Below are 25,831 nucleotides of genomic sequence, written 5' to 3'. Positions count from 1 at the left end.
AAAACAATATATTGGATAAAAGAAAAGAAAGAAATAAAAGAAAATATTAACATTTACTTGTTTTATTCAACTTTTACAGTATTCTCAGTGACAGAACCTAATATAAAATGTTTAATGATCACTGGCTTTGGCCTTATTAATGACAGAAGGCTGTATGTTTTTTGTCTTATTCATATGAAAATTGAATGTAAAATTAATATCTTGGTGTGTTTCACTAACAAAACCTTTTAAAATACATGCATGTGTTACAAGTGTAAATTTTACTGAACTTGCAGCTCCACACTTATTTTTGGAGGGCCCCGACCCCTAGGCTTAATTCCACACCAGCATGTCAGACTAAAACACCTCATAATACTGCAGTACTTTTACTGTAATACTGCATACTACATCACTCATAATACTGCACTACTTTTACTGTAATACTGCATACTACATCACTATAATACTGCAGTACTTTTACTGTAATACTGCATACTACATCACTCCTAATACTGCAGTACTTTTACTGTAATACTGCATACTACATCACTCATAATACTGCAGTACTTTTACTGTAATACTGCATACTACATCACTCATAATACTGCACTACTTTTACTGTAATACTGCATACTACATCACTATAATACTGCAGTACTTTTACTGTAATACTGCATACTACATCACTCATAATACTGCAGTACTTTTACTGTAATACTGCATACTACATCACTCATAATACTGCAGTACTTTTACTGTAATACTGCATACTACATCACTCATAATACTGCAGTACTTTTACTGTAATACTGCATACTACATCACTCATAATACTGCAGTACTTTTACTGTAATACTGCATACTACATCACTCATAATACTGCAGTACTTTTACTGTAATACTGCATACTACATCGCTCATAATACTGCAGTACTTTTACTGTAATACTGCATACTACATCACTCATAATACTGCAGTACTTTTACTGTAATACTACATACTACATCGCTCATAATACTGCAGTACTTTTACTGTAATACTACATACTACATCGCTCATAATACTGCAGTACTTTTACTGTAATACTACATACTACATCGCTCATAATACTGCAGTACTTTTACTGTAATACTTTCACATTAAACAGCAGCTGCATTAACACATCTGGATGTCAGTAAACGGGTTCGGTGTTATAAAGATCACAGTGAAGATGATGGAGCGACTCTGATGCACCAAGGTTAAAATCTTTTTGCACTTTAAATAATTAGACTTTTACTCACATTAACTCCATAAATGAAACACTCTGATGTTGTTGCAGGTGGGATGGAACAGGTCACATAAGTCAGAGGGGCTAAATGTTCTATTATAAGAGTCTTCAAAGCTTAAAGCTTGTCGATAATCACGTCTAAACCGATGAACCTGAACATATTCATGTGTGTGTTAGGTAATGATGACCCAACATGTATCTGTGCTCTGAAACCATGAGCGGTATTATGACTTATAACCAACGTCTCCTCTGAGCAGGAAGCAGAGGTTTAACTTTCTGTTTCATAACACCTGAGACACCTGAGGTTTCAACGTTTGTCACTTGGAGCAACAGATATAAAGCTTGACCTGATATTAGATTATTGTCCTCGAGTCAAGGAAGGAAGGAAATAATGATGGAAGGAAGGAAGGAAGGAGGGAGGAAAGGAAGGAAGGAAGGAAGAAAAGGAGGGAGGAAGGAATGAAGGAAGGAAGAAAAGGAGGGAGAGAGGAAGGAAAGGAGGAAAGAAGGAAGGAAGGAAAGATGGAAGGAAGGAAAGGAGGGAGGAATGAAGGAAAGGAAGGAAAGGAGGGAGGAATGAAGGAAGGGAAGGAAGGAGGAAAGGAAGGAAGGGAGGAAAGGAGGGAGGAATGAAGGAAGGGAAGGAAGGAGGAAAGGAAGGAAGGAAGAAAAGGAGGGAGGAAGGAAGGAAGGAAGGAGGGAAGGAATACTACGACTGCATACTACGTCACTCATAATACTTATATACTTTAACTGTAGTAAAGGACCTGGATGTTTCTTCAACCACTGTTTAAGTGACAGGTGAATTCTGGGAAATGGTGTTCCCACAGTCTACAGTGAAAATAATAACAGAAGTCTTTTTTATCGTCAGAGTATTTGATATTTATTTAAAGCACATTATTACAAAATTTAAAACAAAATATAAAATGTATTTGACACTCACAGGTAGTTTAGTTTGCTTGTTTTGTTCCTTTGGTTTTAAGCTCAGTCTAAATGTTTATCTCCCTGCAGAGATCAGCTGATGAGAGAAGAACACATCCAGCAGTTCTGTGGGGAGAGAGAAGACCACGATGGAGGTGCTGCTGTCCAGGGAGGATAAAGACTGCAGGTATCTGAGCTGGAAAGCGATGGGAGAAAGTCCTGATGCTGCTTCCTTTAAAGCACGGGACGCATTTACTTCTCCTTCAGCCAGAATCATCTGAGACACAAAGAGAAAGAATATTTTAGACATTTTAAACACCAACAAGAGCAGCAGGAAAGAAGGAAATCCTCGAAAGAGTCTCATATAGATATTTCCTGTAACACAGCATGTTGGTTAGATAAGAATATTTCACTTAAGAAAATGATAAAGGAACATTTTAAATTAACTTTATAAACTATTTGAGCCATAATTCTCTTTTGAGGGGCTGCATAAAGGACCAGTAGAAGATAAATAATGAGTTTCTTTTAACTGGAAATCATGTAGCGAATATAAATATAGAGCTGGGATGTCCCCTGCTAATGAAAGAGCCACAATGCCACCATCCGGTTCCTCATGAAGTTTTATTATAGTTCAGATGTTCACTGATGACTCATAAAACCAAACCACACTCGTACACAGCTGCACTCTACTGCAGAACTAAACAGAACCAAGCAGAACCAGACAGAACCAAACACAACCAGGCACAACCGAACACAACCAGACAGAACCAAACAGAACCAGACAAAAATAAACAGAACCAGACAGAACCAAACACAACCAGACAGAACCAAACACAACCAAACACAGCCAGACAGAACCAGATACAACCAGACAGAACCAGACACAACCAGACACAACCAGACACAACCAAACACAACCAAACACAACCAGACAGAACCAGACACAACCAGACACAACCAGACACAACCAGATACAACCAGACACAACCAGACCGAACCAAACACAACCAGACACAACCAAACACAACCAGACACAACCAGATACAACCAAACACAACCAGACAGAACCAGACACAACCAGACACAACCAGACACAACCAGACACAACCAAACACAACCAGACACAACCAGATACAACCAAACACAACCAGACCGAACCAAACACAACCAGACAGAACAAAACAGAACCAGACCGAACCAAACAAAACCAAACACAACCAGACAGAACCAGACAGAACCAAACACAACCAAAAACAAACCAAACAGAACCAGACAGAACCTTCCTAAGATATTCTACTACTGCATGTTCTTTATTTAAAACTGCTGGATATCCCATGACCTGAATAACTGACCCCCACACACACACACACACACACACACACACACACACACACACACACACACACACACACACCTTACTGTACATTAAACTGCAGTGACTCAGACAGATGGCAGCAGCTCAGACTGTGTTGGTGTTTGCTGAGTGCTGAGAAAAACACAAATCTGTAAAACCGAAGCTGACAGGAAGCATCTGACAGGCAGATTGTGTGTGTGTGTGTGTGTGTGTGTGTGTGTGTGTGTGTGTGTGTGTGTGTGTGTGTGTGTGTGTGTGTGTGTGTGTGTGTGTAGACGGGTACCTTCGCTCTGGCCTTCCTGGCAGCCTCCGCCTCTGAAGCCATGCAGCGCTGCAGGCTGATGGGAAGAGTCAGGTCTTTAAGCTCCACCCGCTCCACCTGAACGCCCCACCGTCTGGATGCGGCCAACAGCGCCTCCTGCAGGACGGATCGGACATGACAAGATGCACCGAGAACACACTGAAGATCAAACCGAAGCCTATAAAAAAGAAATTCTGATATATGGAAATAATTGGACCACATAATATATATAATATTATATAATAAGTTTATAGTCACTGAACAGCAACTGCACGATGAAATTTCTAAACTACCAATGAAAGGATAAAACACATAAAAAAAGAACAAAATCAACCTTAACTCGAATGTAGAATAAATAAATGAATAACTGAATAATAATAATAAATAAATAAATATATTGCACATTACATTGTACTGCACACTCCAGCAGGACAAAATAAAACTTTCTGGAAAACAGACGACTGAGAACAAGAGAGAGTGATGCTTCTAGTTTAGTCAGGTATTTGCAAGTGGACGCTTCAACCAATAAAAGACCTGACTGAGAGCGTCCTGCATGCTCCCTGCAGTCTGGTTTTATACACACATACACAACGCCACTGCTGGGACACCTGTAGTACACACGTCACTACTCTCAGACACACCTACCTTATACCACACTAAGCCACTTTAGGAATGGACATGAACAGAGTGTGCACAAAATCAGCTGAGTAAACACCTAAAGCTATGTGACAGTGACCTACATGGAATATTAATACCCTCACAGGTGGTGTAACAGGGGATCTGCATATTTTAAGTACACATTTAATTACTTTAAAGACCTTTTTAAAACCTCTTTAAGTAAAAAAAAAACAAAAAAAACCCCATTGCTGCTTCTTGTATTAAAATTGCTCAGCAAACAGTGGTGGAGGAAGAATTTAGATACTTTACTGGTGTAAAAATACTAATGTTACTGCAGTAATAGTCTGTATTACTACATGTATAGTATAGTAGAGATATATAATAATGTAAAAGCAGAATTTTACTGTTGTAGTGGGTTGAAATGGAGCTCATTTTCAAGTCATTTATATAGGACTGTAACTAATGATTAGTTTAATTATAGTTCCAACTGTTGATTATGTTTTACTTTAATTAATAAGTTGATAAGAAAATAATGATATTAATGATAAATAACATAAACTGAACAAATATAATTACACTCAAATAAAATTTTACACACCTTACACCCTACAATTTCAGTTCCATTTTTAGACCTTGAATATAAAAAACCTAAATTTAAGACATTTTAAAACTTTAAAACTCAATTTTCCTTATACACTGAGTTTAAAAATGTTGATATATTAAGATATATTATCATCTATGTCAAGAAAAACTGCAAATCTTCATTTTAAGAAGTTATTTTTACATGAAAAATAACCAAAATGATTCATCAGTTATCAAAAATGGTTGCATATTAATTCTCTAATGATCGACTAATTAATTAATTGACTAATCATTGCAGCTCTACTTAAGATACTGGCTTTTTTTTAGGGTGACCAAGGATTTATCTTCCTATAAAAAAGATAATATACCTCTGTGATCTGAATGCAACAATAACATAAGAATTTGTTTCATTGCGAATAATTTCTGAATAATTAAATCTGCATTAATTGATAAATGTAATTAGATTATCATCATTGATCATAACTCATATTAATTGTTTCCTCTGTCATCATCTCCCTCACCTCCATCCTCTGTGTGATGCGTCTCCTCTGCGTGAGCACGTCTGTCAGAGTGTGTGCGCCCAGAGCGGCTCTCAGCGTGGTCTGAGCCAGCGTCTGTGTTGCCTGGTAACCGTTTTGAACACGTGTCACCCAGACACACGGGTCCACCACGCGGTAAAACACCACGGCGTCCACCTTTAACGGCACCCCGTCTGCAGTCAGGACCTGAGGAGGAAGAGGAAGAGGAGGAGGAGGGAGAGGAAGGTGAGTAAGAACTGCTTCTGTGTGCTAGTCTGTGATCTTCATATCAGAGCTGCTGCTGACCTCTTGTGGCTGAACATCGAAGGAGACGGTCCGCAGGTCTACTTTCTGGATGACGTCCAGCCAGGGGATGATCCAGAACAGACCTGCGAGAGAAGGAGAGGAAGGAGAGATGAGAAACACTCACATATCGAAACCTTTTAACACTTAAAAGTCTCGCTATGGAGTCAAAAATGTGTTTTTCTTCTTGTTGTTATTCTCTTCTCAGTGAAGCTTTCTCATTGTTAGTTCATTCTTACAACTTTCATACATAAACAACATATCACTGACAAATAAAACAAAAGAAAAAAATTACACTTACAAGTTAATAATTATTATTATTATGATTTTGAAGCCATGAAATAAGTGTTGATGCTGTTTTTGTGATGTTGATGTGTTTTCATGGCTTTATTTAAACCACTGGATAGATAGAGATCACATGTCGGCTGTAGTTTTACACCCACAGATATGAAAGACAAGCTACAAATAAATACTGTTATGTAGAATAGAAGACAGAAATCATTAGTTACCGGGTCCTTTGGCTCGTCCTTTAACAAGGCGGCCCAGTCTGAAGATGACGGCTCTCTCGTACTCCTGAACGACCTGCAGGAGAAAGATTCATGACTAAATACATCTGTTTATTCATTTCTACTAATCAGTTAGTCGACTAACATAGATTTAAGTCCCAACAGGTTTGGTATAAGAATGACTTCCAGCTCTTTGATTCAGAGGATTTGCTGTTTTTTTTGTCTTATATGATATTTTATTCAGAATTGTACTGCCCATTATCTTTTAGAATAGATTATTATTCGTAAATTAAATTGAATATATCTGGGTTTTGTACAGTTGGTTGGTTAGTTGCAGACCTTAGATGTAGCACAGTGAAGACTTTGTGATTATGTAATTAGTATTTTATATCTTTTGTGCATCTTAGGTAAAAATAGATGAATAAAGCTCTGTCTTATTTTATTTAAAACAAGCTCTCACACATCTTCACATACATCAAAGTAGAGCCTGACCGATACTGGATTTTTGGGGCCGATATTAGGGAGTAAAAAAATCTTATATATACAAAATATGGACATAAAACACACATTTTTTTTGCAATGATATGAAAGTAATGTAATGGAGGCTGTGATATTTTACAGTTTAACTATAAACGCAGTGCACTGAAACTGTAAACTTTACTGGGAATTTAATAATGATAAATTCCTTTAAATAATAAAAGATTAAAAAAACATAAACGTAAATGCACATATAACTTAAAATATATATATATTGGTGCATATCATACAACATATATCGATATATCAGTCTGGCTTTACAAAAACTGGTTAATTGATTAATCCATAAAATGTGATCAGCAGTTAATACAGCCTGAGGTGGCAACTTTTAAATAGCTTGTTTTGTCTGATGAATAGTTGAAAACCCAAAGATATTTTTACAATGATATAAAAACAGATAAAAGCTTCAAATACACTCATTTAAGAAGCTGTAACCAGATAATATTTTGCATTTTTTGTTTAATAAATGAGTCTCTGTTGAAGTATTCCTCATATCTGCAGTGTCACAGTGATAAATACAGTTTGAATGGACATGTGTTGTATAAACATTATTATTATTACACTTATTATCTGTATTTCTTTGCTTTGTTTACATCAGATCACCTTGGCACACATCCAGGCTGTGAGGGGGAAGGTGAAGAGGATGAAGGCCGCAGATAGGAGGGTCAACACGGCTCCAAAGACATCCAACAGTCCGCCTCTCCTTCCTCCATCTACCGACAACAAAGAAGCAACAAGGTGGATTAAACAAAGAAGAGAAGCTGGAGGTGAAGTTTTAACTGTTAAAACACACTAAAAAACTCTCATTTTACTCACCTTTACTGAGGGTTTTAGCGCTTTCAGCATCAAATTCTTCCGAAGAGACAGGTCCAATTCTGTTAAGGCCGCCCATTAATCTCCTCTAGACAGCCACATTGATTATCGATCAGGTTTTAGTGACTTTAAAGAGTATTTTTACACATTTTCTTCATTGTTTTTCTTGTTATAGTCACAGTCTCGACGCGTACGTTACTGACGTTCGGTCATGTTTGGGTCCGCCCCCTCGTTACCTAGCAACGCGATTCCTCTTTTTTTTTTAAATCTTTATTTTAATTTATTTAAAACCTTAATTTAAACATTTAAAGAGTTTTATATAGACATAAATAAGGTTAAAGTTTTAAACATTTCTTTTTCGATTAGTCTTTTTTGTTTCTTCTTCTTTTGTCACTTTAATGGCAGCTCACTACTAACTTTAAGCTGCTTACCGCCATCTCGTGGCCAAAAGAGTGAATTACCATCTAATTTCACTCTATTATCCTGTACAAAGAAAACCTTTAGTAGGGTGGATCAGGGTAATGTGGGACACTTTTTGCAATTCTGACTTGTTTAAATATGAATCCAATACATTATATCAACACCTAATATCATTATGAAATCCCTTACATGTTTCTTTGTTAAATCAGAAGACAGTTTTTAGATATTGTACTGAAAAGGAAAATGGCACATATACATGTATTAATGTCCCTTGTGTCAAATAGTTTCAGAATTTGTAGGTTTTGTAATCTGGGACGCTATTTTTTAGGCTTAGAAATACTTTGATTTATGCAAAGCAGCCTTATCGGCCAAAGCTTTCTGATTCTGAACTTTCTGCCTGTAGCTATGTTTGGTTTTTTTTGTTGCTTTCTCATCAGAAAGGTTAAAAAACTAGTAGCCTGTATGTTTACATGTGTAATGTTACACAATATGACTTACACAGTTTGCATATACTAGTCAGCTTTAAAATAACTGAATAGAAAAAGTGATAAATGCACTGGAGTCTAGTTGTCCCACATTAGTCAGTGTCCCGCATTACCCTAATCCACCCTAACACGATTACGCCCCAAATTAAATATAATAATCAAAATTGCTTTAAACAGACTAAAAATATATGTCCAACTGTAGGCTATTGGTATTTAAGATAAGATATGATCAGATAAGATGTGTCTTCATTGATCGCCCTTGGGAGAAAGTAAAAGAAAGTAGCAGCGTAATGGTCAAAGTGATAAAATAAAATAAAATACAGTAAGCAATAAATGTGCAATATATAAATGTGCAATATGCAGAAGTTCCTGAGATACATGTGTACAATGTTTCTGGGATTTCCATACTAAAGTGCAATGTTCCTGGTATTTACATGGTAAGGTTCAATGTTCCTGGTATTTACATGGTAAGGTACAATGTTCCTGGGATTTACATAGTAAGGAGAGCATCAGTCTTTTTTTAGTGGGAGTGGGAGGTACTGGGAGCTGTGGTGTTATGCAGTCTGATGGCTGATGGTATGAAAGAGCCCCCGAAGCGCTTTGAGGCACGTAGCTGGTTAGTACATGTTTGTTTTTTTTGTTTTTTAATGAAATATTCTAATTAATTTGACCTATTTTGTATTTATACCTCTAATTCTAGTTTTTCACCATAATTACATAATTTATTTCCATTGTTAGTGTGCTAGAAGACAGAAATATGCCATTAAGAATGAACCACTTAACCTGTTTTTTATTAAACAAAGTTCTTTACAAGACATAATTGTGTATGTTTGCTTGTCAAATTGAATACTATTGACCGTTAATGAGTCAGATGTCATTTAATGGACTTTGTATCAACTGAATGTTTTTCACATTATTAGTAGCCTTGTAAACTAGGTAGGCACACAAACCTTTACATACTGTTTGGGTCAAATTCAACCTGAACATTATGTAAGTGTTTCTGTGTATGGGTGTGTCTGGATTTCAAAATGAATAAAAACTTCGGACATTTCACAGCTTCCTTCCTAATGTGGATCAGAATATAGAAAAATTGATTGGTCAAATTTAACCTGCATGTATTCAAAGGGATTTTAAGCTCGCCAAAGGGGGTCAAACAAGGTAAAAGGTGTTTGTGTGCAATTTTAAAACAGTGAAACTATAAACTGGCATGTCTGTTTATTTCTGTAATTAGAACAGTGGGGACAGAGTTTAAGGCAGACTTTGACAATGTTACAAGAACTGTACATGTTCCCTGTATATTGCTACACATGCCAGGTTTCAAACCCAAGTGGGCGTCTGCACCTGCAAACAGGCCTACCCAAAATAACAAATCAAACCCAGGTCACCAACATAGTAGTTGTCCAACATACAGTAGCCCTCCTTGTGGTGGAGGACAGCTTTCATAGGACTATAAAAAGTACCAGAGACACTTTTTCACTGATTTGGTGGAGTGGAAGGACTGATTTGGTGGATCTATTATTCCACCATTGAGATAAAGAAAAAAGTATTAAGAGAACGACAACATAGAAAATAGAAAATGGACGAACGGCCGTTGTGACTTCTCTCGTGCAAAGGTATCATCTGTGCATGAGAGAGGTGGCTGCTTTCCACACAGTAGCCACAGCAGCCAGCCACAGCAGCAGCAGCAGCACAGTAGTCCGAAGCTAACCATGATCTGTCTGTATTCCCACAGTCAGTTTCACACAGACAATAGAGAGGGGGGCGAAACTGCTTCACAACAATAACTGTAAATGTGTGATGTTTGTTTGCGGTTTTTTCGTTTGACATTTGCAAACCTTGTTTAATGACTAATACAGTCAATGCACAGTTGACTTTGTGCAATTGACAGAAAAGGAGGTTGTTAATAGGGTGTTAATTGATGCTTTTAATGAATGTGTCCTCTACATATGATTGGTATTTAACCTAAAGAAAACATTCTTTCTGCTCTCTGAAACCTTAATGAAGGATTAATCACCCATTTATTTGGTATAGAGACTAACTATAAAGGGATACTTGAGCTGGGTCAAAAATGGCCTGCTCCATACATCGAAGGGACGGGATATGAACAGTATGAAAGACAAAACATTATAAACCAATCAAACCAAAATAAGTATGCACTATTTATCTCTATCACATTGTACCCGGGTGGCACTGCAGTTTCACACCTACTTTACTACAACTGCTTCTATATTGGTCCCCTGTGGCAGATGATACTGTGATACTGGGCTATATAAAAAGCTGACCCCAAAATGTACGTCTGACGTGCTTCTTTTTTTATCAGTCCTGGGAATTTGTCAGGTCACATGACGTCACGGCTTTCTTAACCTTCCTGTTGTCTTCCTGTTGACCGTGCAACTTTATTGTCCTCCTGTTTGGTTTGACTGTTTATAAAGCATAATGTATAAATTATCACCCAATTCTGTGTTAGAACTTTTTAGCGAACTTCATTACAACTTATTACCACAGGTTTCACACATATTTTTGGAAATAGACTTCATTTAAATTAAAGTATACCTCATTTTTGAGTTAACGCCTGTTGTCCTCCTGGGTCAACATTGATGCAAAGACATCAGAAGGGTTAAGATTTCCCAGAGTTCAATCAAAATTAGTGTTTGTATGCATGTCGTTTGGTATTGTATGGATTTTGTTCTTCTAATAAACCTTGTGCTGCTGGCGTGACATGTAAATCTATCTGAGGAGCAATAGAGTGAGATCTTATTGTATTTTATTTTACCAGAAGGGCTGCAACAAACAATTGTTTTCATTCTGCATTAATCTACTTGTTATTTTCTTAATGAATCGTTGGATTGTTTCATTTATAAAACGTTAAATAGAGGTGAAAAACCCCCTTAACAACTTCACAGAGCCCCAACTTGCTTGTTTTATCTAAAGCCCAAACAATTTAATCATATTTGATTTTTTGAAGCTGGAACTAACAAATGTTTAATCAATTATAAAATAGTTACTCATTACTTTTCTTTTGATCCAGCAAATGACTAATTGTTGCAGCTCTAGGGGTGAGTAGGTGTTCAAATGTTATTGCTCACATATGATACTTATGCTGCTATTTATGCTATTACTGATAATCACACCAGATCTTTTTTTCTTTCTTTTTTTTCTCTTTGTGACATGCACACACACACACTTCCTGTGAAGGTGTCAGGGCCAGCACTGAGGTTTTTTTTCTGACGCTCTGTGTGTTTTCTCACACTGCACTGTGCTGAACACCTCAGAGCTGTTGAACGCTGACCTGTGTCTCTGCCTGCCTCCTTCATTTTGCAAACCTGCTCTGCTTTCATTTCAATCAGACTTCAGGGACAATATCAACACTCGGCAGCTGCGTGCTGTCAAAGTGGATGCAGGACTTCTATTCTTTGAAATGAAGGTGTTCTGAGAAAGCAGAAGGACTTGAGTTCTGTTTGCTGTGGTGGATGTCTGTCCATTGCAGTTTCTCTTCATCATGGCAGCAGCTCTGCCAGTGTGCTACCATGGGGCAATGACGAAAAAGGAGTGTGAAGACCTGTTGGGAAAGAAGAACAAGGATGGAGCTTATCTAATTCGAGACAGCGAGACCATCCAGGGAGCCATGTGTCTGTGTGTCTAGTGAGTACTCTGCACTCTTTACTGGAAAGACCTCAATGTGCAGGACTGTTTCTTTAGTTTCTTTTTGTAATTTTACAGCTAATAACACTTGCAATGTTGCATCATTATTAGTAGCACTTAGATATAGGTATAAGTGTTCATATTATTATTATATACTGTACTTTATAGTGCTAATACTACTAGTGTTATTAGATACTGTCATTTGGAACATGAAGGAAGGTCTTGCCTTTATAAAAACAATCCAATAATACATTTAAAAGGTGCTTTGTATCTACAGTTTACAAACACATGCAATAATAATAGATTAAGATGATTTTCCATTTGTCTTTTATGCAAAGTTGACCTACAGAAATAATGACGTAGATGCTGGTAGGTGAGATTACATAACGGCACTGTTGGTTGCAGCGCTTCTCTTTTCCATTACGCATGCACAGAATTTAAACAGGAGACAATATGCAATATGCGAAATGCACCAACAGCTGCTAATGTTTTCAATGTTACTGAGAGAAAAATGCAGAAAAATGCATATAAAGGGAAATTCTGATGAGAGAAAAAAAGTTGCTGCTGCTGCCGCTATAAAGAGGATTCAAACTAGGTGCCAGTTAGTCATGTGACAATGTTATACATAGAACATAGAAGCAAGACTAAATTAGAATAGAATAGCCCCAAATACAATAAAATGAGACATAAAAAAATACAAAGAACAAATAAAACGCATAAAACTTTCTGGAACAAGCTCAAACTTTAAGCCAAAATTAATGAAATGTAAGTGTTAAGAAGTGATATAAAAGATGTTAATTGTTTGTAATGGTGTCTCTCCAGGCAAAGATGGTTAAACATCTGCGAGTAATACGACTAATACCACTAAAAGTCTTCTCATTAGTATAATTTACTGTTACAAATCTGCTAATGTCATCTCTTGGGGAACAGTTTTATCTAAATGTGTGTATTTTGTTTATGTTTGCAGTAAAAGCAAGGTGGTGTATACCTACAGACTACTTCAGGCACACACTGGAAACTACACTCTCCTGGTAAACGCACACACACACACACACACACACACACACACACACACACACACACACACACACACACACACACACACACGCACACACACACAGCCGCACAGCCGAGTATTGTAAGGTGTCATGTATCGTATGGAATTCAGTTTATTCAATGGTGACAGTCAGAGATACAGAAAGGAAATGCAGAAAGAGCGAGGCGGGATGGGGTAGGAGTTTGTTGGGCGGTTGGTGGTGAGGGTGTTACATGGGAGAGACAGAGAGGATGCAAAGGTGCAAAGATACAAATTGGAATCAGACAGGGGGGCGTTGAGGTTCTTTGGTTTGCACTATAACCAGTCGGAAAGCAGATACCCAATGTTTGTTTTTTCTTCTTTCTTCTCCCGTTAATCATCTCACCACCCATCACATTTATCTGCTGACCCTTTGGAGGGGCCCCACCCCTAGGTTGGGAACCACTGGACTAAACTAGCTAACTGTATATAAAGTAGTGTAAACTAGCTCCACCTCCAGCAGCTACAACAGTAACATGCTGCTCTAACACTGATGCTTCACTATTAATAATCTAATGATGTCATAATAATAATATATCAGTCAGAGGACCAAACCACTACTTTACTGTAATACTGCATACTACATCACTCATAATACTGCAGTACTTTTACTGTAATACTACAATCTACATCGCTCATAATACTGCAGTACTTTTACTGTAATACTGCATACTACATCGCTCATAATACTGCAGTACTTTTACTGTAATACTGCATACTACATCACTCATAATACTGCAGTACTTTTACTGTAATACTGCATACTACATCACTATAATACTGCAGTACTTTTACTGTAATACTACATACTACATCACTCATAATACTGCAGTACTTTTACTGTAATACTGCATACTACATCGCTCATTATACTGCAGTGCTTTTACTGTAATACTACATACTACATCACTCATAATACTGCAGTACTTTTACTGTAATACTGCATACTACATCGCTCATAATACTGCAGTGCTTTTACTGTAATACTACATACTACATCGCTCATAATACTGCAGTGCTTTTACTGTAATACTGCATACTACATCAAGTTCATAATATATACCGTCCTGCATATAGTAACACCTGGAATGAAACTGTGTTGAAAATGCTGCAGCCAAACTAATTTACTGCTGAACAGATTGAAATTGAGTGAAAATCAATCTGCGTAATCTACCAAAAAATAGCTCTGCAATGTGCCTGTCAGTTAAAAAACAACAACACTCATATTTGGTAAAAATGTCAGCCGCCTCCTCACTTTATTAGGATTAAACAGGATATCACTTTAACGGCAGAAGTCAACAGTGTGTCATGAAAGGAACATTTGACCCAATAGTGGAAACTCAACAGTTCACCTTTCATACTTTTGACACAGGAAACTCCTCAGACGTCAGTTTGGAGACAAGAAAAATACCACTCAACACTCTGTCACAGTGGCTAATGTTATCTCTTATTTGGGGATAGATAAGTAGATGTTTTCTACGGTGTGTCATTCAAACGTTTACGATTAGAGGAACCCTTTACCCTTTTGATTCATCTAATTGAAACCTTCCTACACCTTTCTGTTTCACTGGCCTACATCTCTCTGTTGTTGTGATCTTACATGACGGTGGTGTCAGCCAGTACTCACGTGCAGACGGTTGCATCAGCTCTGCACAAGTTCAAACTTAGCCTTGTTATAACATAAAGGTTTTGCTAAGTAGAGGTTAATGCATCACTAAATTAAAACTGGCTGCACCACACAAGATAAGCTGCTACTAAATATTTACAGAGACTAAATGCAGGTGGAACTGAATTTAGTATAAGAGCTGGTCCGAAAAATGTGCAGTCGTGTTTCCTCAGCTCGGCCCAAAGGCTTTACATTGTGGTGACATCAAAGATTTTTAAACCACAAAGGTTTGCTAAGTAGAGGTTAATGCATCACTAAATTAAAACTGGCTGCACCACACAAGATAAGCTGCTACTAAATATTTACAGAGACTAAATGCAGGTGGAACTGAATTTAGTATAAGAGCTGGTCCGAAAAATGTGCAGTCGTGTTTCCTCAGCTCGGCCCAAAGGCTTTATATTGTGGTGACATCAAAGATTTTTAAACCACTTTTCTCAGCTTGTGGAAAGTTTTACAAATGTAAAAACCTCCATGGATCCAAAATTCGTAAAAGAAAGAGTCATAATTGACCTGGTTTGCAGTTCGAGGTGTCCTGTCCACAGTTATACAGACGCCCCTTTTAGAACAGAGTCTATGGGGGAAATGCTTTTTGGGCAACAGGGGAATTTTTTTAGCTACAGTACTTCTTAGGGGAAATCCTGAATGGCAGTGCCCTATCCTTCTCTTACAATACATCCACTTAACAAACTGACAACACCAACATTAGTTTGCTAATATCAGACATGTTTAAATTGAACAGTAAAAAAGGTGCAGCATCAGTCACTTTACATGTCACAGAAAAAGGACGATACACCTCGAATTACAAAAACTTCATGCCAATAACCTCCAACTAAATTACTTAATAAACCTAATCTGATAACGGATAACATAATCTCTGTAAACTGTATGACTCATTTTCTCCAGGTATGCAGACAGAAATAAAACAGTCACCACCTCTTAAAAAAAAGATTGACAGTTCAGTTTATTTTTGGCTCCTAAAACTGTTATTTTTTTTAAGTTATTCCACAGCTTGTGATGCCAACAGTGACAATATATACATAACGAAAGTGTTGATAAGACAGATACGATCTTTTTTTATATCATTTTCCATTTCCAACTAATATTATTGAGGCTTATTTTTCTGCACGCATATTGTTTCCACTTACAACTTAATATTGTTTTCTCTTCTTTTTCCTCTGACATTTTCTCTGTCGCATATTCGTTTTTTTTTTTTCCTTTTCCGGTTGTAATTTTCTCTTTCCTAATAGTAATAACAATAATAGTAATAATTAGTGTGGTACCATAAGCAAACAGAACTTCCCTTTTCCCCAGTGGACACAGACTCACCACCGGTCTTCATTAAACTATATAAGCCTCTTTTCAGCTTTCCTAGAACATTTAAAATGTCATGTGTTTAACCTCACTGCGGGTTTCATGTCTCTTGTGCATCGTGAAGCTGCCCCAGAGAGGGAAACCACTCTTAGTGGGACTGTAGGTGCTAAAGAAACAAACAGTGCAGTTTTTTTTCTCAGACTTACCTCCGAGCTCAGAACCCATCTAATGCAAGATGGAAAATAAAAGTCACTCATGGTTTTGTTCCACTTTGGTATCGTTATTGAGGTTTTGTTTTGTATTTTATGTCTAAAGGTTAAGCTGTCTTCCAAAACTGCCATTTATTGGATGCTCCCCCTTGCTTACCTGCCTGTCTGCAACAATGATTGGCCAAATGTCCATGTACCCAACCTTAGTGGGTTACCCATTGGCTGATGCATATCTGGATGCACATTTTTGGTTATTTTTTTGTATAGTTTTTCCCCTTTTGATTTTTCCCCTGTTTTTTAAATACCCTATATAAATGCTGCTTGCTGTATATTTTATGATGACCCTGATGATAAAGTTCTCCTGTACTACAAGTGTTGCTGGAGCTTTGACTTTCTTTGCACTTTTTCGCCTCTTCTCTATGCACTTTGGAAGTAGGCGAAGTTGAGCCAGAAATGACCTCTCAAACACACTTTCCGATGAAATGTGTGGTAAACTAATGATCATTTATCATATATTATAATACCAATAATAGTGTGGACTTCAGGTTGTGACAGCCCAGCATCCCCACATGTACTGATACCAATGTTATGCAACAGGAGATGATAATGTTTTCATCCTCATCTTTCATATTGTTGTTTTGCTCCTTTGCTTCTGTATTTTGTGCCTTTTAGTCTCTTTACTGACCTGCTGCTGTTGTTTTTTTAATCCCATAGACAGCAGGAGGTGTCCAGGAGATGTTTTTTAAGACTTTGGATGATCTCATCCGTCATTATAAGAGGAGGAACCAGGGCTTGGCAATGCACCTGCGACACTCTGTCAAAAGGAAGACGGCCATGGTGATCCGACCCCCTCAACCTCAACCTCCGCCTGAAGACGATCCTGATTATGAAAGTATGTCATATATTCTTACCTATCTTTCTCTCTTGTTTTCTCCCTGTGTTCATTAACTTGTTTTCTATAACCTTTTATTCTGCTTTTCTCTATAGACGCGCCTGATTACGTTGAAGTCTTACCCTCCTGAACTCCACAAACTGTGACATTTAGCGTCAAATACACCAAGAGAGTGTAGATGACGTGTTGGGAAAAAGACTGAACTATGGGATCTTAACAAAAAATGGACGACTGGTTCTCAGACCGCATCATTTTTTGGACTAACAAAGACTTTTATCTCGAAAATGGATATATGCTTCCTGTAAATGCATGCGCTCTCAGATTGGTCTTTTACTCTCTTGTTTTAACTTGTTTGCTATTTTGCTGGTAGCCACTGTGACTCCTTTAAGCTGATGGTCAGTTGTTGAGAAAAGGGAAATGATCACCAGAGTCCGATAAGATGCTAAAATGAGCCTTTAAATGAGAATATAACTGATACATCTTGATTGGGGCAGAACATATCTTAAAATACATAAAACTGTGTGGTCTCAGCTTAACAATTGCAAATAAAACACATTTAAATTAATATGCACGTAAAAACTCTTGACGAGCGAAAGCAAAATCTAGGCTACATATTTATCATAAGAGCTGACGTGCAGTCATCCAATTAAAGGTCAGTCTCATTATTTCTCACCTCTGGTCTTATAAAGTGTGACTTTCAATCATTTACAGTCAATCGTCATCAACGTGGCTTAAACTAACCACTCTAGCCATTTTCTAACAGAGCTTTTAACAGGAAACTTTACTTTCTAACAGGTTTTAATGGCTTTTTTTTTTTTTTTTTTTAATTAATGCCACAGAAGCGATATGTGGCTCAAAATGAAAGAATAAGTCTGGTGATATTCTGTATTTGTCAGACTAAAACCAACAATTTGTAATAATCTGTAGCTCTGAGCTTCTAACGCATTGCTTCCCATTGAAGATGTAAATAGACTACTTAAAAACAGCTCATAAATATATCGTTTCATGTTGAGTAAAAGGCGGAGTAATTTCTTTAAACTGCTGGTCACTGTAGTTTTTTTTATTAAATGTTACTTAAAACAGGTGTAAATAGTGTATTTGTTGGGGACTATTTTCAGCGGTGGATGGATCCACATTTGGTGCTCTAGTGAGTATTTCTGGCAGCAGGATGTTGTATATTGCGTGGGATTTAGCCTCAAAAAGGTAGTGTGTGTGTTTATGGTGGTGAAGCAACGTGTCACCCAGTGCAGCAGGTTGGCCAATTGATGTATTTGTAATAGTTTTTGAATGGCTATAGAGGTCTATGGCACAGAGGGAATAAGATATATCACATAATGCATTAGACTACAGAATGAAAAACTGCAGTAAATTATCATTTTCATTAAAAAAAAACCCCATCATTAAAGCAGTGGAGTCTAGTGTTGTGCATTACCCCAAATAGTAACCTTAGTAAACCTTTAATTTAACGTCAATTCTACAAGTCTGTTCCTCCTTTCTGGTCAATTTTCAGTGGGCTAAAATGTCGAAGTGATGAGTGGTATAGTTTTCCCTTAATTTAAAATGTACTGTGAATTTGACACCTCTTGTGAACTTTGTCATCGATCATATCTACTGCCCACTTCTGTGTATCTGTGTTCATACTGATAAAGCAATTACCAGTTGTTTACGTGGAATCAGACTGGTTGTTGCTTCATCTTTCGCTCTGCAGTACTTTTAATTTGAGTTATTTTATACCGACTGTAACTAACGGAAACATTTGTCTTTTGCTAGTATGGCAGACACATAGAATGGGGTAAATATTCTGTATTGATTGATTTTACACGAGGCAATAACCTCACTTGACTTTTTCCTCACTCTGTAAATATTGACTGTAATCTTATGTAGGCCTCCTCTGACTATTCTGTGCAATTAAAACTCCACACAACTGAAACATGGCTCATATGGATCTTTTTTAAAAACCTACTTTTGTAAGACTCATGCAGTCCGAAAAAAGCTTTGAGGGTGAGTCTGTTTCTAAATGTACTCGTGTCTGTACGGACAAAACCACACATCCTGTTTGCTTTAACACCTCCTCATTACAAGCTGCTTTGTCACTTGCTGTTTTTTAAAACTTAAAATGCATCTTTTTTTTTAAACTTCAAGCTAGAATACAACCTTTTAGGCAATGATTTGGTTTTTATTGTGAGGTTTGTGGAATACTGCACATTCATTCATGTCTTTATTCAGTTTGCTTTGTGTGCAATTTCTGGCCAAACAAGTGCAAGTGAGAACAAAAACAGAAAAAAGAAAAAGAAGTGGAAAAATTCAGTAGTAGGTTTGAAGACTATAAACATAGTCTAACCACAGTTTCCACACACAGATACGACACACACACACACACATGTACATACACCCACCATCACCATCATGTTTTTGCAGCAAAGCTTGATGTAATGAAATTTGACTGTGGAACGTGGGACTGCCACGTCACACTTGAGGGTATCCATAACGTTGCATGTGTTGACTCATAGTTTACATTTTGTGTGAGAGTCATAAAGTCAGACTGATAGACTGATGGCTGTAGGAGCAAAGGATCTTTTAAATCTCTCCGTCCTGCAATGGAGAGAGAGGAGCCGTCCACTGCTCACCTTATAGCCTATAAGATAACTGTAGTGCCACTGGTTTGAACTCTGAGTGTTGCGTACACCTCTCTTTCTCCCTTTCACTCCCTTTTGTTTTCTGACTGCATCGCTGCTTACAAAGACAGAATGCTAAAAACATACCCTTTAAAATTAAAAGAAAAAAGTAATAAGTCATTGCAATACAGACATGCCTTTCCATTAGAGAGCACAGGAATGTTTCTTCCACAATGCAAAAAACTTTGCTTTAATTCAAGGAAGGTATCAAGAATGTTTGTTAAGTAATGTAAGAACAAAACAGACACAGAAAATACATATCAGCAAAATTATCACTAAACTAGTTATTTTCAATAAGAGCTTCAATCATGTATCTGTCAGGCTGTAGTTCAGACCAATTGTTGCAACCAACTTTGCATTCAAATTTGACTTCTAATGCAGACGTAAATTAATAAATACATTCTAGTTTATCTAACATACCTATGAAGTCTTACAGTATGTAATCCAACACACCAGTCCTGCTGTTTTTGTATCATTGATTGAAGTTTGTGGTGTTGCACTGGACTGTGTTACATGTCAAGTATGTTCATGTAAACAAAACCTTTTCAATATCAAGCAGTACAATAACAAATGCAATCTATTAAACTTCATGAAAGCAGGATTTACTGGAAGACCAGATAAACTATAGTGACTCATTTTAAAAAGAACATTTCTTCAACTAGTCCACAAATAAAACAACATTTCACCAATAAGGTGCACAACTTTTCAAATCAAATATATCGCTCTTTAAGTCTTTATTTTGTATTATTTGGTATTGATGGTTACCTGATGTATTCATAGTAAATTAAATATAAAAGCATTATTAAATTGACTGAAAGAACACTCATTATTTTTATTTTATTTAGGTCAATTTTATTTTAATTTATTGTGTTTTGTATGTTTTTATTTTATTTTATTGTATTTATTTTATTTCTTATTTTTTTAATTTGTTTTTATCTTATTTTATTTTAGTTTATTGTATTTATTTTATTTCTTACTTTTTTATTTGTTTTTATATTATTTTATTTTATTTTTATTGCATTTGTTTTTTATTTATTATATTTATTTATTTTATTTTATGTATTTATTATTTTATTTTTTATTTATTATATTTGTTTTTTATTTTGATCTATTGTATTTTGTTTATGTTAATGTTAATGTTTTTTATTTGGTTACATTTCTTTAAATTTCTTTATATGTATTGTATTTTTTATTTATTATTTATTGTATTTCTTCTTATTTTATTTTATTTTATTTTATTTGAACAGAATAACAGTAACGTCTAGTCTTGCTCCGCCCCGTCACCTTACGTCATTTCTTGCGTGGCCTCGTCCAAGTCACCTAAAAGGGGAGTCGACTCCATTTCAGTCTCCTTAATTAATCAAAAACATACAATTAAACATTTAAATCTTGTGTTATGTAATATAATAACCAACTTCGTACTAAAATAAACTAACTTATATCGTACATAAATCAATATTAACTTTAAAGACGTGAATTTAATCTGTCTTTCCTCCCCCTGTCTCGTACGTGGTCCGCTCCTTCCCCAGTTCGAAGCTCCAAGCGGGAGGAAGAAGCTGCTGTCTTGTTGCCGGTTGTTGTTGATGTTTCCCGGATAAAGAAAAACAACTACAGGTCGTCTGAAACAATAAAACACGTTAATATTTCACATAGCTAGCCTTTTGATAAATGAGTAGCGGCTATCATCTTTAATCTACTCGTGAATTAGAGCTGCTGTCATTAAAACTGTTGGCTTGCTAAGTTAGCTGATGTTATAGAGGTTAAAAATGGCCGCTGTTATAAAGGTTGTTTTTGGGAGTTAATTTGTTGTATTTTTGCTCTTCAGGATGGATATGACCACGTGTTTGAAGTCTCTGTTATTAGCTATCCAGCAGTACACTGGCAGCAGGACGGCACACACAGCTGCACAGCTACAGAAACAAGTGGAGGTGAGGTCTCACTTCAATGGCACTACACATGCTCATAATCATAGTTTAACTTTAAGATAATCATAGTTAGATTTTTAAGCAAGGAGAGATTAGTGGAGATGTTTTAGAAACTTTCTGACTCATGAAAATAAATCAGAAACACAGACTAGATAGAAAGTGATAAAATACTATATACAGTAAACAATCTCTGTGTAATATGCAGAAGTTCCTGTGATTATATACATATGTGCAATGTTTCTGGGATTAACACAGTAAGGACAGCATCAGTCTTTTTGTTGTGGGAGGTACTGGGAGCTGTGGTGTTGTGCAGTCTGATGGCTGATGGTATGAAAGATGTTACAGTCCAGACCTCCTTTAAATATAATGGCTGTACCATCATCACACAGCCAAGTCTGACCCATAATCTGTAAATCAGCAGGAATGACAGACACAATGTCCCATTTACAGCTCTTTATTGGACTAAATTGGCTTCTCGAACACATACCTACATCACTGCAACAGACCAACAGGCTCTTGTTACCCCATGTTACATGTTACTGTAATGTTCTTGCTCTTATTTCCTCCCACTAAAAATCAAAATAATATTTTCACCAAGTGAAAGCTGTCTCACTTTACCATCTTACTCACTGATATAACTGCAGCACGTAGCCGGGTGCCTGCCTGCCAAAAAAGTAGTAACAGTGCAAATTTGTGGCAAAAGTTAGCTACAGGAGTATTTGGTTAAAAAATAACAAACTACCTTTTTTGAAAGTGTAACTAAACAACTCAGTACTTAAACTGTGGACCTAATTTGTTAGATTACTCGTTACATCAAACTGATCAGTGCCCAACACTATGTATATGTATATAAAAGTATATGCATGTATATATGTGTGTTGGGAGGAGTTCAGGAGTACACACACACACACACACACACACACACACACACACACACACACACACACACACACACACTCCTGTCAGTTCTGTGGATAGCATCACTCAGTGAGAAGCGCTTAATGTCAGTGTCTTTAATTCAGCTCTATGCTCAGAGCAGCAAACGTCAGTACTGAACAGAAAATAATTCTGACTATTTTTAGGACAGACATTCTGACCCCGTTCTTGTAATGAGGCACGTAAATCAGAGGTTACAGTGTGGTTCATGCACACCGCATGTTCTTGCAATAAACTGCCATCAGTGATGTTAAAAATACATTGACCCTTAGATGCAAAGCACAATAACTGAACTGAAAGCGATAGACGAGCGATAGACGAGATGATGTTTAGCAGCTCTGACGTCGCTCCGCAGAACATGCTGACTGTGCTGCACAAGCTTTTAGGGACAAATCAACACCATCACTTTGTAAATGTACACATATATATTACTTAATGTCTTGGTATGCAGACCTGCGATCCTACCTTTTTAATTTATTCCATTTGTTATCATGTTATTGCCTTTTTTTTCTTGACTACTGTTTACTATGTTGCTGTAATGCAATAATCTCTCTTCTCTATCTATCAATCAGTCATATGCAGACCATAGTGTGAGCAGTGTACTTATATATTTATGTTGTGTTTGTTTGCAGGAGGTTTCAGGCCTTAAATGTGACCAGCTGCTGTCCTCGGGCCAGGTTCTGCCCAGTGAGTGTGTGAGTGGGCTGGTGGAGCTGGTTGGAAACCCAAACACCAGTCCTGCCCTGACGAGCTCCATCATCTCCCTGCTGACACAACTCGGTAAAGTGAACCAGTTTACACATTCAACCTTTCACAGAACACAATCACCACAATATAAAAGCTCCAGCAGTGTTTTTGCTTGTCTCCCAGTTACTTTTTCCCCCCACTAGGATTAAAATGTGCACAAATAGGATCTTATGCAGTCATGAAGTCTAACCTTGCTCTGCTGTAGCTGGTTCATATAAAGTATTGTCTTTCTACTCCTCCGTTATGGAGGAAATACAAATCTCTGCCCAGGATGAAAACGTTTAGATCTATTTCCACAACTTTTTAAATTCAGAACTACAAACATGGTCCTTCTCTTCTCTTCTCTTCTCTTCTCTTCTCTTCTCTTCTCTTCTCTTCTCTTCTCTTCTCTTCTCTTCTCTTCTCTTCTCTTCTCTTCTCTTCTCGTCTCTTCTCTTCTCTTCTCTTCTCTTCTCTTCTCTTCTCGTCTCTTCTCTTCTCTACTCTTTTCTTCTCTTCTCGTCTCTTCTCTTCTCTTCTCGTCTCTACTCTTCTCGTCTCTACTCTTCTCTTCTCTTCTCTACTCTTTTCTTCTCTTCTCGTCTCTTCTCTTCTCTTCTCTTCTCTTCTCTTCTCTTCTCGTCTCTACTCTTCTCGTCTCTACTCTTCTCTTCTCTTCTCTACTCTTTTCTTCTCTTCTCGTCTCTTCTCTTCTCTTCTCTTCTCTTCTCTTCTCTACTCTTTTCTTCTCTTCTCTTCTCTTCTCTTCTCTTCTCTTCTCTTCTCGTCTCTTCTCTTCTCTTCTCGTCTCTACTCTTCTCGTCTCGTCTCGTCTCTTCTCTTCTCTTCTCGTCTCGTCTCGTCTCGTCTCTTTTCTTCTCTTCTCTTCTCTTCTCGTCTCTACTCTTCTCTTCTCTTTTCTCGTCTCTTCTCTTCTCGTCTCTACTCTTCTCGTCTCGTCTCGTCTCTTCTCGTCTCTTTTTCTTCTCTTCTCTTCTCTTCTCTTCTCGTCTCTTCTCTTCTCTTCTCTTCTCTTCTCTACTCTTTTCTTCTCTTCTCGTCTCTTCTCTTCTCTTCTCTTCTCTACTCTTTTCTTCTCTTCTCGTCTCTACTCTTCTCTTCTCGTCTCTACTCTTCTCGTCTCGTCTCGTCTCTTCTCTTCTCTTCTCGTCTCTACTCTTCTCGTCTCGTCTCGTCTCTTTTCTTCTCTTCTCTTCTCTTCTCGTCTCTACTCTTCTCTTCTCTTCTCTTTTCTCGTCTCTTCTCTTCTCGTCTCTACTCTTCTCGTCTCGTCTCGTCTCTTCTCGTCTCTTTTTCTTCTCGTCTCTACTCTTCCCTTCTCTACTCTTCTCTTCTCGTCTCTACTCTTCTCTTCTCTTCTCGTCTCTACTCTTCTCTTCTCGTCTCTTCTCGTCTCTTCTCTTCTCTTCTCTTCTCTTCTCTTCTCTTCTCGTCTCTTCTCGTCTCTTCTCTTCTCTACTCTTCTCGTCTCTACTCTTCTCTTCTCGTCTCTACTCTTCTCTTCTCTTCTCGTCTCGTCTCTTCTCGTCTCGTCTCGTCTCTTTTCTTCTCTTCTCTTCTCTTCTCGTCTCTACTCTTCTCTTCTCTTCTCTTTTCTCGTCTCTTCTCTTCTCGTCTCTTCTCTTCTCTTCTCGTCTCTACTCTTCCCTTCTCTACTCTTCTCTTCTCGTCTCTACTCTTCTCTTCTCTTCTCGTCTCTACTCTTCTCTTCTCGTCTCTTCTCGTCTCTTCTCTTCTCTTCTCTTCTCTTCTCGTCTCTTCTCGTCTCTTCTCTTCTCTACTCTTCTCTTCTCGTCTCTACTCTTCTCGTCTCTACTCTTCTCGTCTCTACTCTTCTCTTCTCTTCTCGTCTCTTCTCGTCTCTACTCTTCTCGTCTCTTCTCGTCTCTACTCTTCTCGTCTCTACTCTTCTCTTTTCTCGTCTCTTCTCTTTTCTTCTCGTCTCTACTCTTCTCGTCTCGTCTCTTCTCGTCTCTTCTCTTCTCTTCTCTTTTTCTTCTCTTCTCTACTCTTCTCGTCTCTACTCTTCCCTTCTCTTCTCGTCTCTTCTCGTCTCTTCTCGTCTCTTCTCTTCTCTTCTCTTCTCTTCTCTTTTTCTTCTCTTCTCTACTCTTCTCGTCTCTTCTCTTCCCTTCTCGTCTCGTCTCTT

General features: G+C 37.4%; 3 protein-coding genes across 3 annotated transcripts in view; 2 read left to right on the top strand and 1 right to left on the bottom strand.

Moving 5' to 3' along the window:
* Positions 1-2,122: 2,122 nt before the first annotated feature.
* On the bottom strand, positions 2,123-7,890 carry zgc:112408 (uncharacterized protein LOC550260 homolog). Its single transcript, XM_062441831.1, has 7 exons — positions 7,703-7,890; positions 7,490-7,599; positions 6,353-6,425; positions 5,847-5,929; positions 5,544-5,747; positions 3,805-3,939; positions 2,123-2,444 (listed from the first exon to the last, which is right to left on the bottom strand). The coding sequence occupies exons 1-7, from the start codon at positions 7,776-7,778 to the stop codon at positions 2,244-2,246; spliced, it is 882 nt and encodes a 293-aa protein (XP_062297815.1). The 5' UTR covers positions 7,779-7,890; the 3' UTR covers positions 2,123-2,243.
* A 4,003-nt stretch (positions 7,891-11,893) lies between these two features.
* On the top strand, positions 11,894-17,823 carry si:ch73-264p11.1 (uncharacterized protein LOC100000923 homolog). Its single transcript, XM_062441842.1, has 4 exons — positions 11,894-12,246; positions 13,214-13,277; positions 17,222-17,399; positions 17,495-17,823. Exons 1-4 carry the CDS (start codon positions 12,104-12,106, stop codon positions 17,527-17,529), a joined length of 420 nt encoding a protein of 139 aa, XP_062297826.1. The 5' UTR covers positions 11,894-12,103; the 3' UTR covers positions 17,530-17,823.
* A 1,494-nt stretch (positions 17,824-19,317) lies between these two features.
* cip2a (cellular inhibitor of PP2A) overlaps positions 19,318-25,831 on the top strand; it is a 30,019-nt gene continuing 23,505 nt past the window's right edge. The window contains exons 1-4 of the mRNA XM_062441843.1: positions 19,318-19,400; positions 21,604-21,688; positions 21,900-22,002; positions 23,568-23,715. Coding sequence (XP_062297827.1) covers positions 19,376-19,400; positions 21,604-21,688; positions 21,900-22,002; positions 23,568-23,715 — 361 coding nt within the window. The 5' untranslated portion in view covers positions 19,318-19,375. The remainder of the gene's footprint in view (positions 19,401-21,603; positions 21,689-21,899; positions 22,003-23,567; positions 23,716-25,831) is intronic.

This window comes from Scomber scombrus, chromosome 20 (assembly GCF_963691925.1).
Source record: "Scomber scombrus chromosome 20, fScoSco1.1, whole genome shotgun sequence".
NCBI lineage: Eukaryota > Metazoa > Chordata > Actinopteri > Scombriformes > Scombridae > Scomber > Scomber scombrus.
The sequence above is the reverse complement of the archived record's forward strand: the minus strand, read 5'-3'. Positions and strand labels throughout refer to the sequence as shown.

Excerpts from the sequence above, each read along its gene's own strand:
- zgc:112408 (XM_062441831.1), bottom strand. The coding sequence starts at position 7,778 with ATGGGCGGCCTTAACAGAATTGGACCTGTCTCTTCGGAAGAATTTGAT. Across the intron at positions 7,600-7,702 it reads CGCTAAAACCCTCAGTAAAG|ATGGAGGAAGGAGAGGCGGA; the intron begins GTGAGTAAAATG and ends TGTTGTCGGTAG. Across the intron at positions 3,940-5,543 it reads GCATCACACAGAGGATGGAG|GAGGCGCTGTTGGCCGCATC; the intron begins GTGAGGGAGATG and ends TCCGTCCTGCAG.
- si:ch73-264p11.1 (XM_062441842.1), top strand. The coding sequence starts at position 12,104 with ATGGCAGCAGCTCTGCCAGTGTGCTACCATGGGGCAATGACGAAAAAG. Across the intron at positions 12,247-13,213 it reads GCCATGTGTCTGTGTGTCTA|TAAAAGCAAGGTGGTGTATA; the intron begins GTGAGTACTCTG and ends TTATGTTTGCAG. Across the intron at positions 13,278-17,221 it reads CTGGAAACTACACTCTCCTG|ACAGCAGGAGGTGTCCAGGA; the intron begins GTAAACGCACAC and ends TTAATCCCATAG.